The sequence below is a fragment of the Cervus elaphus genome, chromosome 20 (genome assembly GCF_910594005.1).
Source record: "Cervus elaphus chromosome 20, mCerEla1.1, whole genome shotgun sequence".
Classification (NCBI taxonomy): Eukaryota; Metazoa; Chordata; class Mammalia; order Artiodactyla; family Cervidae; genus Cervus; species Cervus elaphus.
In genome coordinates this window covers 125,832,836-125,854,199 of record NC_057834.1, presented here as the reverse complement: position 1 = coordinate 125,854,199, position 21,364 = coordinate 125,832,836, and the positions used below count along the sequence as shown (strand labels likewise).

The window sequence follows — 21,364 nt, the reverse complement described above, 5'->3', positions numbered from 1 at the left end:
CCTCTGTTAAGAGGTTTAGAAGGTAGTGAAGTCGCTCAGTCGTGTCCGACTCTTTGCGACCCCATGGACTGTAGCCCACCAGGCTCCTCCATCCATGGAATTTTCTAGGCAAGCGTACTGGAGTGGGTTGCCATTTCCTTCTCCAGGGGATCGCATCTTCCCGACCGGGTGATCGAACCCGGGTCTCCCGCATTGCGGGCAGACGCTTTACCGTCTGAGCCACCGAAGAAGGTAGGACCCTTCTATTTGGCTGTTGAAGGAAACAATAAGCTTTGGAGCATTCACAACCCAAAGGTTACATAAGGATGGTAAAATTTTAACTCATAGAGAGGTTTGGGGGATTATATTGGGGTCATTCATACAAAGCGCTCAGCACAGTGCCTGGCACGTAGTAAGAGCTCAGTTATTTGTTGTTTCCCTTCACTTTCCTCCACTCCCTCCACCCGCTCTCCGCCTGCTCCATTCATTCTTTTCCAAGGACATGCAGGGGGCGTGCCCAATCCTCTCTCCGCCCCATCCAAGCCCCACCCCTCACTTCTGCCCGGATTGGTTCTTGAGAAGCGGAGCGGAGGGAAGAGCCCAGTCCGGAGCGGCGGGGGCGGGGCGCATGCGCGGGCTGGGCTGGGTGGAGGAGGAGAGGAAGAGCTGCCGGAAGTAGGCGGCAGAGGTGGTGGCAGAGCTGGCGGCAGCTGCCAGGGAAACCGAGGCGCGGGAGCCGTAGCCCGCTGACAGGCAGGCCCGGGGTCGTCTCTGCGCCTGGCAAAAGCAGGAGGCCCGAGCGTCCCTGTTGCCTGGGCCGAGGGTCCCTGCCAGTCCGGCTGCCTCGTTGGGACCCGGGCCTTTCCCTAAGCCCGCCAGGGGGCGCCGCTCTGAGGGGGCTGCAGAGTTGGGGGGCGGGCGCGGCTGACTGGAGAAGGGGCGCTGGACGGGCAAGGGGAGAGGGCTCCCTCGTTCTCAGGAGGTGCCCCGGGCCGGGGACCGGGAGTCCTCACCTTCGGACTGAGGCCGGGGTTTCTGGGGGCCAGGAGGGCGCGTCGCCCTCTGCCCCCGCCGGCACCCTGGCTATGACGGGCAAATCGGTGAAGGACGTGGATCGGTACCAGGCGGTCTTGGCCAACCTGCTGCTGGAGGAGGATAACAAGTTTTGTGCGGACTGCCAGTCTAAAGGTAGCGCATCCTTCCCTGCGGGCGAGGGGTCCAGCCTCCGGGCGACACGGGGGAGGCGACCTGTGTGTGTGTGTGGGGGGGGGGTCTCTAGAGCTTAGGGGGCCTCGATCGTCTAAATGGTAACGCGTGCTACCCTTGTTGAGGAGGTTGCTAGGTGTTCTGGGGCGCCGGGATTGGTGTGGCGAGAGGTTGCGAGGGCGAGTGTGTGTGTTGAGGCTGGGGTGGGGGGCGGGGGCGGCGATGGTCGGGTTTGGGGGAAGTGGCATGGTGTGTGTGGGTGAGAATGTCTATATTTCAGGGCTCTGAATGAGTTCTGCCGCCGACTGTCAGTGCAGCTCGCAGCCTTCCACTTGCAAAGCTGGGGGGTGAACTGCAGCGGGGCGCGGAGGGGGTGGGGAGGAGAGGGAAGTGAGATGACGGGGAGGAAAACTGCTTAAATGGTTTTTAAAGGTGGTGAGCGTGGCTGCCTGCTATTTGGTTAGCAGTTCCTTCTGTCATTTTACAGCCTTGCTGAGATCTGACAGAGTGCTTAGGTGGCTTTCCTCTTCCACGATGTGTGGAGGGGGGAACTGGCTTATGCAGTGACACAGTGCGGATTTCTAGACAGCCTAGCCCTGGCTTGTGGAGTGTGTTGGAGGCCTGATGTGTGTGTGGTGGCAGGAACTAGCAGATTATGACTGTAGTGCAGGATCGGTTTAATCAGTGCAGAGAAGGAAACAAGGGCTGCATCGAATTTGTTACTTCCATGGTGATCATCCTTCTAAAGGTGAAATATGATCATGGCAGAGCTATTTAGTCTTTGTTTTCTGTGTCCTCAAAGATTCATGATTTGATACAGTTACAAATCAGTATGCTACCAAAGCTTGGTTATTAGTGAAATATTTGCACTCGAAATTGATAGATTACAAATATTTTGGTTCCTTATTTTCTTTCTGAATTCTTTGGAATATAAATTGGAGTTGGGAAAATTCCTTTTTTGGTTTGGGAGCTATTGCTAATTTACTTTTGTTCATAACGCAGTGAATTTACCTGGATTGTTTGCCATATAGCATGTTGGGCATATAGTACACAACAAAGATTCGAATGTATTTGTCTTTATCAGTACTGAGAAAGGAATTACATGCTTAATTGATACTTTCACTTAGTTACCTTTTATTTTGAAGAAGTAAGGTTATGTAAGGAGATGGGGAGAGAGACATTGGACACCGAGTAGTATATTTTAGTGTCTTTTACCAATGACTAAAAGGCATGTGCCATTAGGAAAGTAGATCCCCCGACTTCTTTCCTGAATTTTTGCATTGGCAAGAATTCATTTTAAAAAGTATTATAGAATCAGTTTATGTTGAGTAGGTTAATTTCTTATAGTTGACTCTCGTGAGATCTTCTGCTAGCTCTATGGGAAGATTTGGCTTAAAATTTGGGAGTATATCTCTTTGGCTTGACTCAAATTCCCTTGTGTCCTCAGTTGACAGATCTTGAGTCACAGTGAAGCAACCCTCTGAGTGAGCACTGCTCCGTTTGGGGAGTCAGATACCATTTTGATAATCGGTACCACCCCCATCCCCCATTTCCCATACCACTCTTGTACTTACTCATATTCCAACAAAACATAGCACATGAAGAGAGGTTGATTCATCACCTCCAAATTTTCTGTTGCTCTTTATCAACAGAATTACTGGGGATCAGGTAATAAAACATTAGTCAGTTCATTCTTAATGAGAGATGGTAACTGCTGGCCTGAAAACTATTAACTGCTCTTAAGAGTAGAATCCTGGGTCCTGAAATGATTTCTTTTCACGAATTAGCTTTACATTTTGGCTTGGTGGCTTCAGTGACTTGGCCATTCTATTAAAAATGAGATGACAATGTGTCAGTCAGTTATCGTTCAGTTCAGGTCAATGAGATATTTGTGGCCTCAGTTTTCGTAGTTTGTGAATTAGCTAGCCCCTTCTACTCTTTGAACTCCTCCCATTCATTTTCCCTCTCCTTTTTCCTGATTGTGGTTGTCGTAATGGTCATGTGGACAAATGTCAGATTGTGGAAGGAAGAGACACTTGAATCCGTAGATTAAGTTATCTCTTAGCTCTGGTAAAAAACACATTTAGTGGGAGGAGGAATTTTAAAGCTGCAGGCTAAAATGAGGTTTGTACTTGGGTATTTATCTGTAGGTCTCATGTCCTTTCTTACTGAGAAAATTGAGAGCTTAATTGTATAGGACCTGGTGAGTGATTGCTTACTAATCCATTAACATAAAATCAGATGATGTAACCCTGAACTGCAGACCTATGAACAGGTATTTTTGTAATGTTTCAAAATAACTCTGGCAGTAATTCTTTTTTTTTTTTTTGGCAGTAATTCTTAAAAAAGAATCTTATACTGATTTAAGAATAATATTATAAGATACGTAATTTGAATATCAGAATAGAAAATAAACATGTGTTCTGTTTGTGTAGTATAAGTTTTGTTGGTTCTGGGTTTTTTGTTTTTGTTTTTAACTCTCTTGAGCATGAGACTCACAAGTTTCCAGTACCTCTAAGGCATTGAAATAATTTATGTGGGAATGGAGGCTACTTTGGTACTGCCTTTAAAACAAATGCTTCAACTTGCTTTAGGCTGAAAGATGTGGTTTCATCACCCAAAGCCTTTAACTTACTGTGACCTTTAGGGTAAAATTTTGGGCTGACTGAAGTTGTGGTAGAAGAAAGGACAAACATACTGAAAATTTCAGATATGTTAATGGTTAACTCCACCTGTTGAGGCCAGGTCCCATTTTTGGAGGTTTAGTCTGTAGCTCTGTAGTTCCATATTTTATCTGTATGCCTGGAATAACTCCTAATCAGCCTCTTCAGAGAGTGGTTTAAGCTGGACACTATCCTATTTACCATGAAAGGATCTACCTTTCTGATGACCTGCATACTTATGTCCAGTGTTGGGATGTTCCTTTCTCGGTATCAAGGTTCGTGAAAAATTGAGAGCTGTTTAATGAGCAAAGAATTAGAATGGAAGAAATTTGATGGTCTTGAGGAATATTTACTTTCAACTGTGAAATACCACATAGAATTCTGGAGTCTGACAAAAACTTTGTAATACCTTTTTACTTCTCTGTTCTTCTACACCCCCTCTCAGAAATGTTTCACTTCAAATCTCCTGGCCACTGCCTTTGTTCCAACTCCCATTACGTGTTCTTAAATTCAAATTTCCTTTTTGAAAAACCACTTTCATGTGGTTCAAAATTCAGAAAGTTCAAAAGGGAATATATTCAGTGAAAAGTTGTGTTCCTGTCCCTGACCCTTTAACCAACTTTTCCCAGTGCTTCTGGAGGTAACCCCTGCTGTTATGTGACTTTTAAGAGATGATACATACATAGACAACTTCATTTAAGTATATTCCTTTTCAGTGCTTTTATGCAAATAATAGCATGTTACCCAAAGTCCATGGCACCCTGCGTTCTTTTTCTTCTTCTTTGTATTTACTTATTTTATTTTTTTTTGGCTGCATCAGGTCTTACTTGCAGTCCACGGGATCTTTCATTGTGGTGCTTGGGCTGAGTAGCTGCAGCGGGTCCAGTAGTTGGAGCACACAGGTGTTAGTTGCCCTGCAGCATATGGGATCTTTGTTCCCTGGCCAGGGATTGAACCTGCATCCCTGCACTAGCAGACAGATTTTTAATCACTGGACCGCCAGGGAAGTCCCATCCTTTCACATTTTCAGTCAAGTGTATAACATGAAGGGCATGGAGAGTCCCTCTCCACGCACAGTAAGGAGTGTCCCTGTTCTCTCAGGGGGTAAAGCTGAAAGATATGCATGATTTGGAAACATCTGCTCTCACTGAAGTCATCTTAGACAGTGCCCTAGCCCCCATCCATAGCACCTGTAAGCTCACCTTTCAGGTGCAAAGAATCAGAGCTGTAGACTTTTAAAAATATTTATTTATTTATTTATTTTTTACCTCCTCAGGTCTTAGTTGCCCCAAGGCATGTGGGATCTTAGTTCTCCAACAAGGGATCACACCCACATGCCCTGCATTGGAAGACAGATTCTTCCAATGGAAGGACTTCCAATGGAAGTCACTGGACCACCAAGGAAGCCCCAGAGCTGTAGACTTTTGTTGGAAAGTGAAAGTCACATCTGACTCTTTGTGACCCCACAGACTATATATACAGTCCATGGAATTCTCCAGGCCAGAATACTGGAGTGGGTAGCCTTTCCCTTCTCCAGGGGAATCTTCCCAACCCAGGGATCAAACTTAGGTCTCCCGCACTGTAGGCAGATTCTTTACCAGCTGAGCCACAAGGGAAACACAAGAATACTGGAGTGGGTAGCCTATCCCGTCTCCAGGAGATCTTCCTGACCAAGGAATTGAACCGGGGTCTCCTGCGTTGCAGGCAGATTCTTTATCAACTGAGCTATCAGGGAAGCCCTTTGATGTTGGAACATCCAGTTAAAGTCTATTATTCTGCTTATTTTAGCTTTGGGATCTTCAGCATACCACCTGGCTTTCTCAGTTTAATTTTCCTCATTTGAAAAATAAAAATGCCTTGTAAACTAAAGTGTTACACACACGTAAGCACTATTTATCATTACTATTGCTGAACTCATTTATTTCATCTTAATTTTATTCATTCATTCCACTTTCAGACTTTATTCCCTTAAATACCCTAGTTACTGGAAGCCACAGTTAGAATGACTCACTGAATAACTCACTGAATAAAAAAACTCACCTAGTTTTTAAGCCAAAACCATCTCCTGTATATGGGTTTTTAGCATTTTTGCAAATGTACTTTATGTACTCTTGATGATGGTCCCTGGATGTTGCTTGACACTTAAAAGTTGTATGAAAGATTAGACCAGGATGTCTTTGTGTAGACATTTTTAAAATATTAGTCCTAAATTCTAACTCTGGTAAATTCATCTCTAGTTTTGCTTTACTTTTGTTTTCTGTCAATAGCTAAATCATTGCTTGTTGAATATCATTCCTTAGAATATGACCATTGTTATTAGTTTTTAATTATTTTAGCTGTATCTGTGGCACCTTTTAAGAGATTTTTTTCTTAATTGCCACAGACCTGGACAGTAGAAGGTATTTTCCTTCCATCTCTAGTTGTTAGACACCCTTCTCCAGCCAAGATCAAATAACTCTCTTATCTTTTTACAGCTCATGCATCTTAACTCTGACCATTGTAGTTAGGCTGACAGAGTTATACTGAAAGTAATTAAAGTTATTAGGTTGTCATTTATTTTAGTTTACTTATTTATTTGGTTGAGGCACACCAGATCTTGGCTGTAGCTCACAGGCTTAGGTGCCGTGCGGCATGTGGGATCTTAGTTCCCTCACCAGGGATCAAACTGGCATCCCCTGCACTGCAAGGCAGATTCTTAACCACTGGACCACCAGGGAAGTCCCTAGGTTGTCTTTTAATATCAACTTGTTCAACCTGTTCCCTGGGAGACACTTTCCTATTCCTTCTCCCTGTCCTTTAAATATCATCCAGTGGCAGTGGGATAGATAGTACAAAATGCCTTGTCTTCTCAGAGTGCAATCCCACACTGTATGTATTCATTCAGAAAATGCTCTTAAGCACCTGCTTTGTGTCAGACACTACCAAGACATGTAGATTAAAAGATAGGGCCTTTGGTCTCAGGGATTTTATAGTCTAATGGGCAAGCAGATGTGTAAACAGATAAATGAGGCAATGTAGTAATTATCATCGTAGCATTGTGTGCAGGGAGAAATGAAAGCAAGGAAGGAAGGAAGCAAGTTGAAGGAAGCAAGCAAGTCTGCTTAGGAAGTCATGGCTCAGAGAGACAAGTAGGCTATGTCTTGAATGATAAGCATGATTTTGTCAGGTGAATTCAGGGGACTTTGCAGTCCAAGCCGGGGAAGAAGAATGTGCAAAGCCTCCAAGACATGCTGTTAAGTGTGTGTGAGGTTCTTTAGTATATTCTCACTACATGTTGGGGATTGACAAGGGCTAAGGTAGGCAGAGACATGTCAGATTAGCTCTGTAATTGACTTGCTGTGTGGCATTGAAATTATAAATATGCATTAGACTCTGTTATATGAGAAACCCACAGGATTGGAAGTCCACCTGCTACTCAAATGGAGTTGTAAATATAGCAAACGTGAAATGTTTTCTAATTGCTGAGTAGTAAGGAGGGTCAGAGTATTGTGCCCGCTAGATCTCCCTTCATAACTACTTTCACTTATCTTAAAGAAGTCTAGGGAAATACCAGCCGTAGATGTCATGCCGTTTCTGGAGATGATGACGTTGAATTTTTGAGGCTGAGCATGCTCTCACACTTAAGCGGTCTAAGAATATTTCATGCGAGCCCTTGGTTGTTCAATGCTTGTGTGTGTGTTCAGTCATTGTCTGACTCTTTGCGACCCCATGGACTGTAGCCCTCCAGGCTCTTCTGCCCGTGGAACATTCCAGGCAAGAATACTGGAGTGGGTTACCTTTTGCTTCTCCAGGGAATCTTTGCAACCCAGGGATCAAACCTGTATCTCTTGTGTCCCCTGTATTTGGCAGGCGAATTCTTTACCATGAGCGCCACTTGGGAAGCCGGATGTGTAAACAGGCAGCTGCAGCCGCCTTTCTCAGTATACCTTTCAGCAAATCTATTGCTTTTAAATAAATCAGAAAACTACCTTCTTTCTGCATTTTTCATCTGATATCATGGTATGTAGGTGGCAGCTTTCTTGGGCAGAGTTGTCTGTATAACTGTTCACCACATGAGTCATTGTCTGTTTCTGTTCTGCCTAAAAATTCCATCTTGGAAATAATGTCGTGCAGTTGGAGACCACAACGCTTGGCTTGTTATGTGCATATGTGATACTGGAAGCTACCTGCGCCATAGGGAGGAGATAAAGTGACATTAAATGGACTCAAACTCAATTCCTCCAAGTGATAGCTCCTGTGAGAAAGATACCCAGCAAGAATCTGCATCAAACACTCATGTGTTTTTCATTAAAGCATACAGTGCCTAACTTTTATTATTGTGACTGAAGTGACTTAGCAGCAGCAAATCCTTATCACAGTTGTATTTTTGTTTGAGCAAGTTGCCAGTTTAAGTAGATGCTAACTTTGAAGAAGTTCTCTACTGGCCCCTGGAATGTGACAGTTCAGCATACCACACTGAAAAGGTAGGAACCACGTCTATGTAGAGTAGAACCCCTTAAAGTTAATTCAGTTTTACCAAATGCCTCTATTTTTAAAGAAATATTCCTCTGCTAGTTAACTTCTTAAAATTGTAATTTGCTGCAGTTCACTAGAAGGTAAACTGCATGAGGGCAGGAGTTTTGTGCCTGTTTTGTTCAATATAGTATTCCCAGCATCCAGTATGGCCGGGCACAGGTCATGTTCTCAGTAGATATTTGCTTGAATGATACAAATCCTTTGTTTCTTATTAAAAGAAATCCTTTATAATTTATCTGAATGTGTAATTCTTAGGAAATCTAAGTTTTAAAAATATATTTAAAAGTCAGGGACCCTTCAGAGAAACAGAAAACACTATAGGAGATACAAGCAGACGGAATTTAACATGGAATAGGTTCCACAGGTGATTAAAGAGCCAAGAAGGTCAGTGGGCTGGTGAGACAACCCAGAGATTGGCAACACCTGGGACCTCCTATGCCCTGAGGAAATTAGAAGGTGCTGAGGTCAGCAAAGGCCAGAAGCCTGAGCCACCTGCTGTGACCAAGAAGAGTGGAGAGTAGAGCTGTCTGGTGGCAGCTGGAACCGGACCAAGTAAGATAGAGAGTGTTACCCTGGCTTCCCCCCTTCTCCTGCCTCTTATCCTTATCAGTGCCTCCCATTGATGGAACTTACCAAGAAATTAGTTGGCAAGGGAGCCTGGGAGATGTAGTTCCCCATGATAGTGTGGAGGAAGGGGAGGATCCAAGTTGAGACAGGCAAAGGCACTTAAATCTCCAAGATGCAGTTCTTTCTGCTTGTAAGAAAACAGTTGAGTTATTTTGGATAAAGGATAAGAAGGGTGTTCAGGCCAATGCTTCTAAGGGAGCTTAACTCTTGCCACAACAATAATTAGTCCTGGGAAGTAATGTAACAACTCAGTCATTGCCTGTTTAATTAGGATGCATGACTTCTGTGAAATCTGTATTTGACTTTCCGTCTGTGCCAGGAGCAGTTTATCGTTTGGTTACTTGGAAAATAAGTTCCCACCCTGCTAGTTCTGGGAAGCCTCAGGCATGATGTGTGATACTGAGCTTGCCCCATCCACAACTAAAAACTCGAGTGGGTAGCACTTAAGATGTGCGAAGAGTTTTGAGGATTGCAGCCTTAAAACATGGTACGGATTAGACTTTCCTGATTGTTAAGCTGGAGCCAATTTTCCTTGTGTTGGGTATCTCTTTAAAATAGTTTGATTGGTTTGTCTGTTCCCTTCCCTCAACATGCTTACATCAGTTACCACTGGGTGAGAGAGGTGAGATCGCTGGACAGACCGTCTTCTATGTTGTTGTTGCTCAGTGACCTAGTCGTGTCCGACTCTTGCGACACCACGGACTGCAGTCTGCCAGGCCTTACCGTCTCCCGAAGTTTGCTGAAGTTAGCTGTCTTCTATACTGTACCTGAAAAATATTTTGTCTTATTCAGAAAGTTGCTGCTGCTCCTTATAAAGACAAAGCTTCTCAGGTTATTGCTACTAGTTTTCTTCTTGATGATGAGGTGTTTAATGAGTTATGTGATACAAATTGAGGACTTTGTAGAAGTGCTTTTTTTGTCAATCAGGTCATCTGCCTTTGGGCACCTGCCACATTATTGGAATTGATGGAACTAGGCCAGCAAGGGTTTTTCAGTGGAGTGTGAGTGTGCTTTTGCTTTTAGGTGATTATTTTCCCGCAGAAGCTATGGGTAAGGACCTCTCATTGAGTAAAGTTACCATTGGTAAAAATTGCATAGGTTTCATTGTTTTTCTCTTCTTTCCCAAAAATTAGTTTCCTCATAGCAGGTACTACTGTAATTCACACATGTGATTGAAGTGTAATTTGATATTGTAAAAAGCATATCTGCCCACTTCCCAGAGTACCAGTTCTTCCCAGCCAGTCCCTTTCACCTTAAGAGGTACACCTATGTGTTCTTGAAGCCTCATATTTATTAATTACAATATTTCACTACTGTATTTGACTCTTCCATTTTCCAAACTTTCTCCTTTCCTACCCCACTCTTCTGGATCCTGTATTTTCCCCACAGGCTTTGTGGATGCTGCTCCATTGATGGCTGTACTGCAGGTCCCTTCCCAGTGGAAAACCCCAGAGATGAGCCAAATCTGCCTTCAGCTGTGGCCACCCATCAGCGTAAGGTCACCCTGGTGGTCGTCTTCAGTTTGTGCATCACTCCCCTGAACCCCCATGCTCCCTCTTGTGTGGCTAGAATTTGTCCTGGGGTCCCACCTCTGCAGCCTGTTGCTGGGATTTTTTTGTTGCTGCTCGTTTTCAAATAATGTTAAGTAGTTTTCTGACCATTTTTGTTGACCATAGCCCTCTTTTCCCCATTTGTATATTTCCTATGGGTATTCTGGTTTGCTTTTTAAATAGCTGTTGGATATGGTTTATTTAGAAAGTACTGGATTTCATAAGTACACTTGGAGAACACTTTGTTTATCCTTACTTGATTTCAAGTCAAACTTTCAAAAAGAAGTGTCTTCAGAAACAATGAGAACTGGATCCCTCAGGCTTCGTGTCATTTCTCCTTACCCAAGGAACAAGCATGTAACTTTTCCATTTTATGATATATGAAAATAATAGAGCAAATACAGGAGGAGGAGAGACCTACTCTCAGCTGCAGCTGATAAGCCTGTCCCCACATAGAGATGTGAGGAAATAGAGCACCTTTTCTTTCCCTTTATTGCAAACAGCCACACTGTCTTTCATGGCAGTTGCTGGTGATGGGAAGTCCATAAATATCCCCACGCCTGTATCACAGAGCTTACATCTTGAGATGTGGGTTTACATTTTAGTCCTACAGTGTTATTTCCTGAATGCACACAGCGAACTTTAACTCCTTCCTCTTTTCTTATCTTAGTGGAAGTCCCCTCTGTGTGTGTGTAAATTTAGAAATGCGTTCTCTAGTGTTTCAAGTCTTGAGTTAAAAATTGTGTATTAATATAATTTAGACGGTTCTTGTTCGAGTGCCTTAAAAAAATAATTACCTACAGAATTTTCCATCCTGTGCTGTTGATGGAGGGGACATTGGTGTCTTTTCATGTTGACACTTGACCACTTGGGTTATCACTGACCCAAGCCCTCTGATGAGAAAGAGGAAGGAAACTCCCTATTCTTATCATGATGCTTGTGTTCAAAATAGCTGGAAACAATGGACTTAATGGAGACCATTTGAAGTGTGACAGCCGATTTGAAAAAGAAGGAATGAAAAGACTCAGCCTCTTCTGCTGTGTCGAAAGCGTTTTTATTGAGAGAATAGCTGTAAGGGACTGGGAACTTTGTCTCTCCCAAGGTAGATGTCAGGAGTTGAGTTAGAGGAACTGTTTCAGACTGAGGGGAATTTTGAGGTCTTTCTGGTAGTGTGAGTGCTGTGTTAACATTCCTAGCTTTCCTGTGAGAAAAAGGAAGCATCATTAAATACAGCATTGGAATCCGGAAGATTCCAGATCAGCTCCTCTGAGCCTTCTGACTTGGTTTTGAGCCTTGTCTGTGAATAAGCATCTGACATAAGTGACTCAAATTAAGGATCAATAGGAACAGATTCCCAGGCCAGTTGTGCTTATTAGCTAAACATCATTAAATGCTATTTCTTTAAAAAAGAAAAACTATCTTTTTCTCATTATGAAAGTTATTCATATTTGTGATGGAAATCATTGGAAAGTGTGAAAAAGTATAGTAATGTAGAGGACATTTCATATAATCCTTATCACCCATTTTTACTTCAGCTTATACTGTAATATAATTTTATATCATTATTGTTTTGCTTAATATTTATCATAAGCATTTTTCCTGACATTAAAAACATTTAAATGCCTTTATTGTACTCCATTGTTTAAATATATCATTACTTAATTCTTGCCCAGTTGTTGAACATTTGGGTCTTAAATTTTCAGTGTTATAAATTTTTTTGTAATGAGACAATGTGAATTTTGGTGTTGCTATTAGACTCATGGGTTATTTATGCGTTCAGAGTTGAGTAGTGATGTGTGCCTTTTAATTTTAAGGAGTTGTCAGGGAGTTCTCCGATTGAGCCCCTGTAGAGAAGGAGATCCAACCAGTCCATCCTAAAGGAGATCAGTCCTGGGTGTTCATTGGAAGGACTGATGCTGAAGCTGAAACTCCAATATTTTGGCCACCTCATGTGAAGAGTTGACTCATTGGAAAAGACCCTGATGCTGGGAGGGATTGGGGGCAGGAGGAGAAGGGGAGGACAGAGGATGAGATGGTTGGATGGCATCACCGACCCGATGGGCATGAGTTTGAGTCAACTCTGGGAGTTTGTGATGGACAGGGAGGCCTGGCGTGCTGCGATTCATGGGGTCACAAAGAGTCGGACACGACTGAGCAACTGCACTGAACTGAGAGGTAGCCTTGCTGTGGGGGCTGTCATTTTGAACCGCCTCATTGTAGTAGGCATTTGAGACAGCAAAGAGCTGGGGAGAATCCAGGCTTAACCATAAGGAACAGATTTACAGGACATGATCACAGCAAGATGGGCCAAGATATATTTTTATATCTGACGTGCACTTTGCACACTATGTACTTGATATGTGGAACTGTTCTGTTGGGCCATTGATCAGCATCTTATGTTGTTCGTACAGGCCTCCTTCACTTAAACTCAGGCCACTGGGAAAAAGGATTAGAAGCCCTACTATGGTGGAAAGGGGATAACAGCCACTGGTTTTGGTTTTTGTTTTACAAGGCTTTCTTTAGATTGTGGATTCCATAAGGACAGGGACCGTGTTCCATGTTTCCCTGTTACCTAATGCTCAACATCTGCTGCATAGTGTCTGTGTTTCTGTAACCACTTTTTTGGAGTATAATTTGCAACATTGTGTTAGTTTCAGATGTACCGCAAAATGATTCAGGTACACACAGAGACACTCACACATACATGTGTGTGTGTGTGTATACACATTCTTTTTCATTCTTTTCCATTATAGGTTATTAAAAGATATTAAATATAGTTCCCTGTGCTATACAGTAGGTCCTTGTTGTTTATCTATCTTATATATAGTAGTGTGTATATCTTAATTCCAGACTCCTAATTTATCTTCCTACCCGCAAAAATTTTGCTTTTAGGTTGAATTACTTTACATTTGTCCCCAGTATCATCTTTTTCTCATCTCTTTCCAATCTGCACTCTTGACTGGGTTGGTGCAGAATGATGTTGTTTGCTGAATGGGGGTAGAGTGTGTTCTGTGAGCATCGTGAGCACTATCCTAGTCATGCATGTTCAGGTCATACTCTTTTTCCTGTTTTATTTCTTGAAAGTCACCTTTATCCTCTCAACTCAGGTACTTGAAGCTCTGTGACATTGCAGCAGGCCCAGCAGGCGAATTTCCTGGTTGCTTTGTGGTCATTGCTTTTGTGTGCCATTTCTTCTGTGTGCTCCTGGCATCTGTGCCCCGTTGAAAGCTGGAGCCAGTCACAAAGCTAGTACTCTGTCCTTTCCATAGGAGGTTTTATTGTGACACATCATTCATTGGGTGAGGGAAGGGGGCGGGATGTAGCAGGGGGCGTGAAACTGGAGGCTGAAATAGTAGCCCTTTAGCCTTTTTTGTGGGATGGGAGTGAATATTTAGACACTGTTCTCAGGTGCTGTAGAAATTAATCATAACCTTGCAGAGCTTTTAGAAGCTGTCCTTGTCCCTGCTGGAACAGGTTTGTCTAATTCGAAGAACACTGCTTTGGCTCTTTTGAAGCTGTGGTTTTTCCTTGAGACCTGCCCTGGGTTCCCCTGCATAAAGTTCCCTTTGCAGGAACTTTCTATCCACACAGCTGGCATCTTGCCCCACCCTCTTCTGGCCTGTACCTCATCATACCCAATTCTGAAACACCTGGCTTGTGAAACCTTGTAGTGAATGTCTTCCTCTGGAAGGGTAGATCTCCACCTTTGCTCCGCTCCCTTAAACCAGGGCTGTTTCGATGACTAACATTCTGTGTGTCCCTGAACTAACTGGCTGTACTTTGATCCTGGGATTCATTTCTGTTCTGCTGTTTGTTTAGGAATGGAAGTTCTCTAGCTTTTGCATGCAGTTGTGATGCAATTAAACTGGCACTGGTTTTCCATCTGTGTGCCATTGGTTGGGGGCTCCTCTGATGTGCTGGGAAAGCTGCACGCCAGTGTGGAAGGGAGAAGTTCACGTGTCTGTGTTCTTGTGCACGAGTTCATCTGCTGACTCGGAAGGTTTTGTCTAAAGCCTCTCTCTGCCTGTGTGAAAAGCATGAGCTTCCCTTCAAACAACTGAAAAATGAGTTCTGCCTGGCCGCTTGTTCTTCACTCTCCTCCACTTCTGGGCTTCCTCTGAGGAGGAGGACTGTGGGTGAGAAGGGGTGGGAGATGAACCTTCACACACAAGCTCAGGCATTGGGCTTTCCAGGAGCAGAGAGTTAAAAAGTATGTGGTAAGAGAAAAGAGCACTTGAAGAACAGGGTATCGATATAGTGACTATTATTGAGCATCTTCTGTGTATAACACATTTCAGGCGGAGAAAGATGATTCTAATTCCAGTCCAGCTGATGATTTCTTCTATGAACTTGGGTAAATGACTTGACCTCTCTGGGTCTTAGATTCTCCAGCTGTGCTTGGACTAGATAATTCTTTAAGTTCTTTCCAGCTTTGGAATTGTGTATCTCAGTGTTTATCTCTTTGTTATGGAACAAGAGAGGCAGCTTTTCCACAGGATTGGTATATTCTTATATCTCACATGCTCCAAACTAAATGGCTTAAAATAAAGATGGCTTCTCTAGGGCAGAACTTCTCAACCTGAGCACTATTCATGTTTGGATACTTTGTTCAGAGGTTGTCCTGTGTAGGAGGTTAGGGAGAACCCCTGGCCTCACCTGTTAGATTCCAGTCCCACTGTCTGCCAGTTGTGACGACTAAAAATGTCTCCAGACACTGATGTTGCCACCTGGGGGGAGGTTACTTCATTTGAGAAGTACTGCTGTAGAGGAAGAAGAGTGGGAATGGAGGATGAAGAGCTGTTTCATTGGTCAAGAGCTCTATCACCCCTCTTTGGTAGCTTATTCTAAAGATATGCCTCCCCCAAATGGGCAGGCTCACTTTGCATCTTCAGTATTTTTTTCAGGATATGAATAGATACTGGTTGTTGCAAAGAGGAAGTTAAAGCTTTAACCGGAAGTAACTAAAGAATTAAATGTCCCCAGAGGGTGAAGACAATACCTTCTGGTGAATCAAGTTAACGTCCGCTTCCTGAAGTGAGGTCATGAGTGATAGGAAATTACTTTAATTATAATGTCAAGTTTTGAAATATCAGTTCCACCTGGTATGAAATAATTCCACCTGTGTGAAATAATTGCCCAGCTGTCAGCTCAGTGATCCATCTCTATATGCCTCCTCCCCCCAGCCTGATGAAAGCCATTGAGATAGTAACCGAAATGTTCTAGCTTTCTTACAAGATCTGGGTTTTATCCTTATTACTCTTGCTATAAAATGTTGGTTTTATTTTATTCTTTTAAAATATTTTAAATTTTTTAACCATTTTTTGAGGTACAATTTATAACATTGTGTAGTTTTAGATCTACAGCAAAGTGATTCAGTTATACTTGTATATATATGTGTGTGTGTGATTCTTTTCCATTATAGATCATTAAAGATATTGAATATAGTTCCTTGTACTATACAGTAGGTTCTTGTTGTTTATCTTATGTATAGTAGTGTGTATATGTTAATCCTGGGGCTTTCCAGGTGGCTCAGTGATAAAGAATTTGCCTGTTAAGCAGGAGATGCAGGTTCAATCCCTGTGTCAGGAAGATCCCCTGGAGAAGGAAATGGCAACCCATTACAGTATTCTTGCCTAGGAAATCCCCTGGACAGAGGAGCCTGGCAGGCTACTGTCCGGGGGTCACAGAAGAGTCAGACACAGCTGAGCGACTGAGCGTACACTTTTACTTGTCCCCAGTGTCATCTTTTTCTCACCTCTTTTCAACCCACATTCTTGACTAGGTTGGGTGCAGAATGATGCTGTTTGCTGGTTGGGGTGGAGTGAGCTCTGTGAGCATCCTTGGGATGCTCTGGGCCCCCAGAGCCATGACTGAGACACGTGAGCCTGTGTCAGTGTCCGTCCCTCAGTCCTGGCAGGCTCTGTGTTCCATTCCAGCTGAGCCTCCGCGGGAGTAATTGGCCACATGGAGCCTTCAAGCCAAACAATTGTTTGTACTGAGATAGTCTCACTGTTTAGCTCCTAATGAAATAATCTCCTTCCTGCCCCCAATGAAAGCAGCTCTTTTTCATTTCCTCCCTCCCCTTTTCAGAGAAGCCGTGCCTCAGCTACCACTCTCCTAGCTTATTCATAAATGCTTTAAGCAGGGTCTTTGTGTAGAGGAAATTAGCTAGAGCCAAAATATCCCGGCTAACTGGGATACAAGGAACATTAAGGACATCCTTCTTCCTAATTTTCTGTGTAGGATATTTAAATCATTGTGTGATTTTCTGAGTAATAAGGGATTCAAACCTCAGGTCCACATAGGAGAAATACTCATACTAGGTTTTTTTAAAAGTATGCCATCTTAGGCAGTTATTACCTAAAGGAGATGACAAAATAAAAACATATAGAACCCAGCAACAGAAAAACTGTAGATGAGTGCCATAGGAGTACTGAGAGTCAGAATAGGAAGGAAAAAAGACTTGCTGGAGAAAGTGGATGGAGCAAGATTTTCACAAAATGATGTTTTGCAAGTAATAGCTCATGTAGAGCTGTTTGTGAGCTATGTTAAGTTCATTCAGAAAGTGTAAGTAATCTAGTTTTCCTTACTTGTCAAAACTGAGGACCTCCAAAACGTAAATCCAGGAAAGTGAATCCACAGGTAGAGATGGAAAGGCGTCCAGATGACCCCAGCGTGTCCTGCTTCTCTTTCCGTTGTTATGTGCCTCTCCTGGATTATTAATGCTCTCAGCACTCTGCTGCCTCTGCGCTAAAGCTCTGGCTCGTACATAGACACCGATCATTTCCTTTGATTCTTTGCTCTTAGCCCAATTAGCACCATTCAGAACTCTGAGTACAAAGAGGGAGCAAAAAAGAAAACTTACCACAAAATATCTGAAACTGAAAAACAGTCACCCTTTGAAAGTTTAATTGCTCATCCTGCCTTGACTTCTTCCCAGTCCATGTTCAGCTTCATAATCCTGAGGTCGCTTACCTTAGCTGACAACCAGTGTAGATGCTTAATTACTTTGCTTGATTTTTTTTTTGTTTTTCCCTCAGCACCAGGCCCTCCTCCATGGGAATGGTGCTATTTAAGAACCCACCACCAGGAGTTTTCTCTCTAGAGAGCTCGACCCAGAGCATAAAGCCAAACTAGCCTTCTTGTGGTGCTGCTGCTCACTTAAGCCTCTTTTACTCATTTCTCAGCAGATAGAGAAATCCGGGCCTCTTCCTAAGGTTACTGGCATAGTCAGAGACCTGATCCTGCAGGCGGATCTCAAGATTCTGGAGGATCTTGAGGGTCTTCCCACTTGGAGGCCCAGCACTCTGTACCACAACTTTCATATTGGTCTCTCGTGGGAGCATTTATTTAAAAAGAACTGTGAACATACTGTTTTTGTTTTTTTAAGAAGGTAAAACTTTTATTTTGATGGCATAAAATTTTAAAACATTTAAATAGCAAAGATATGCTAAACAAAATAACAGAGGTTAAAGAGAAATTAGAAAATCAAGAAACAAAAAAAAAGTTGCAAAATGAGTTCTCCTAATCTATGCATTTATGGCTAAACCAATAAAAATAGTATTGTTTTTAGCTGGGAATGTTGTTTTGTTTTTACATTCTTTTAAAAACCAATCAAAAATTTTTGGGATAAATATTGTTACTTTTATAGATTTTTAATAAGTTTATTACACTTCTTGTTTCAAATGCCTCCACCAGTCATATCAAGCTTCAATTAATGAATTAAGTAATAGAGGGTCTTTTATTGCAGCCAAAGTACAACAGTTATACTATCTAATTCTAGAGAGTCCAATAAAGTAGGACTACTATGTTCTTAGGTATATTAGGCTCCCCAGGTAGCTTAGTGGTAGCTTAGTAAGAATCTGCTTGCCAATGCAGGAGACCCTGATTTGATCCCTGAGGGGAGATGATCCTCTGGAGAAGGAAACAGCAACCCACTCCAGTATTCTTGCCTGGGAAATCCTGTGGACAGAGGAGCCTGGCAGACTATAGTCCGTAGGGTCGCAAAGAGTCAGACATGACTTAGCAACTAACAACAACAACAACAACAAGCATTATATTAAACCCTATCTTAGAAATTATAATAAGAGCAAATGTAACATCAATTGAATAACAGCCATTAAGTCAAAAGAGAGAAAACAGACAAATGTCCTGCTGTGGTTGTGAATATTGAGGACATGGCCGCTGTGGAATTAAAGCCAGACATGACCCTGGGTCCCTCAGCCCTCAGGGTTTAACTCCTCCTTCCCTGGGAACCTGATGAAAGAGAGGGATGCCCTGACCTCTCTGGCCTCTGCTTGCTGGTCTGGGGTAGGGATGGGGGTGGGTGGGGGGAAGCTAGGGTTTAAATTCTGCTTTGGCCAATTTGTGTCTCCATTTCTTTTCTTAGCTCATTGAGCTTTCTCTCAGTCAGCGGAGATGCCAGCCAACTTTGTTGAGGATTTTTTTTCTCATGGGACATGATCCATCTTTGATAGAAGGAAGTGTTTCTTTCCAATTCTCTCTCGAGGTCTTTGGCCAGCTTTCTGTAGGAGTTGCACTTCTGGTGTACACTGCTGATGTTTTTGTACACTTTAGGAAGTTTCTTCCTTTTAAGTTTTTGTGGTTTTTCAAAAAAATTTTTTTTAGTTTGTTTATTTTTGGCTGTGCTGGGTCCTCATTGCTGCGTGTGGGCTAGTTGCAGCAAGCAGGGGCTATTCTTTAGTTGTGCATAGGCTTCTCACTGCGGTGGCTTCTCTTGTTTCGGAGCACGGACTCTAGAGTACTGGCCTCAGAAGTTGTGGTACACAGGGTTAGTTGCTCCCTGGCATGTGGGATCTTCGCAGACCAGGGATCGAACCTGTGTCCCCAGCCGGACAGGCTGATTCTTAACCGTGGGACCACCAGGGAAGTCCAGTTTCTTCTTTATTTCTAAGCAGTAAATTCCCTGCTTGATTACCTTTGAGCAAAGTTTCATTATATATTCTTGGTGTGGTTCAGTCAGTATTTCAAGTTTCAGCAGAAGTTTTTGAATTTCACTTTCAGGTTATGAATATTCAAATTGCAGAGAGGCTTGTTCAGTTTGGAAATTTCTCATTTGACTTGTAAGCACTTTTTCATTTGATTGTCTTCACATAATTTTAAAAATGTTCCTTGCTTTTCTCCTTCAAACCTTTTTAAGAAAGTATTTAAATAACAGCATAATGAGTTTCTTTGAATTGACTTCTCACTCATAGTCTAGGTGGTCTCCATTTTCTGATCCATTTCTTTTTTTTGTTTTTAACTTTTTATTTTATACTGGGGTATAGTCAGGAGAAGGAAATGGCAACCCACTCCAGTGTTCTTGCCTGGAGAATCCCAGGGACACGGGAGCCTGGTGGGCTGCCATCTATGGGGTCGCACAGAGTCGGACACGACTGAAGTGACTTAGCAGCATAGTCAGTTAACAATGTTGTGATAGTTTCAGGTGAACAGTGAAAGGACTCAGTCATACATATACATGTACATTCTCTCCCAAACTCTCCTCCCATTCAGGCTGCCACATGACACAGAGCCGAGTTCCCTGTGCTGTAAGTAGGTCTTTGTTGGTTAACCATTTTAAATATAGGATCCATTCTTTTTATGTAATTCCAAATTACTGTCATCCATAAAATCTCTAAATAGAGCAGGGAAATTTATCCTATTTGTCACAGATTTTTAGCTGGCTCTTTTTATCATTTACAGTCTATTTCATCCATGTATTTGAGTTTTCAAGCATTTTTCCCCTTCCGTTCCCACACTCTTTGCCTCCATCATGCAGCTTGTTGGGAAAGCAATCCTAGGTTTTTCTAGAATGAGTGTTTTCAACCATACCATCCATTCTTTCCCTCTGAAGTTATGCATTCTTCTGGGATGCTTTTCGGGTGTTTTGGCACCAGTCACTAGGGTTTGGAGAGATTTTGATGTATCTTTGAGTGGCCATGTATGTCCTTAAAAGCAAGCCACCATCACTCTGTGAAATGAAAGTTTAGGGGGCTCACGTTTAGTTCTTTTTAGAGAAAATCTACTGTGTCCTCAAGTAAAGAGGTGGACCTGTTTAGGTTTTTATTACATTTTGCCATACTCAGTGTTTGTAATAGCAGAGGACTGGGCTCCAGTGGAGGGAAGCACCAACTTGTGTGAGATTCTTCACCCCGGCGGAAGATGTTTTGGCCAGCTCTTTCCCTCTTCTTAGAATATGTCAGCTCTCTATTATGAAAACAACCATAGCATCACATACCAGAACCTCCCAGGGAAACCCCAGGAGACTTGGGCTTTGTCTCAGGCTTTCAGAGAGCACCACTAGCAGTATCGCACAGCTGCTGCTCCCGGACTGGCTGGAAAGATACCCCTGTGGCAGTTGAAGACCTTCTGGGCAGAATCAGGGACTTACCTTGTCCAGGAAGGAGTCCCACAGTCTGTCTCAAATCAGAAAAAGGTATCTGGGTGTCTGTGGGTAGGAGTTACCCTCTCAAATTTTTCTGCGTGGCTGGAACCTGGCAACTGGCAGCTGCACACACAGTTTTAGGGGAAGTGATGTCTTTGTTGGTGTACAGAAGTGAGAAAAGAGGCCCAAATCATGGAAGAATTTAAGCCACATTTAGAAGTTTGGAGTTCAGTTAACAGTGGGGGTGTAAGTTACATGTCTTTGAATGGGACAGTGACATCATTAGAACATACCTTGGCAAAATGTCCTTTTCAAAGCCAAACAAACAAACAACAAAGTTCAAACTTGGACCTGGTCCTTTCCCTTCTGAAGTATTCTGGGAAGTAGAATTGAGTAACAATGGTACAGATTGGTTGATTTAGGAGTTTAGAAGTTCTTTA

General features: G+C 42.9%; 1 protein-coding gene across 2 annotated transcripts in view; it reads left to right on the top strand.

Annotated features, from left to right (window-relative positions):
* The first annotated feature begins 635 nt into the window (after positions 1 to 635).
* Positions 636 to 21,364, top strand: part of SMAP2 (small ArfGAP2) — a 46,745-nt gene continuing 26,016 nt past the window's right edge. The window contains exon 1 of one of the 2 annotated variants that reach the window (XM_043876619.1): positions 636 to 1,167. In XM_043876619.1, the coding sequence (XP_043732554.1) occupies positions 1,065 to 1,167 (103 nt within the window). In that variant the 5' untranslated portion in view covers positions 636 to 1,064. Of the gene's footprint in view, positions 1,168 to 14,655; positions 14,677 to 21,364 lie in introns of those variants that run through there. The other variant, XM_043876621.1, reaches the window with a different exon arrangement.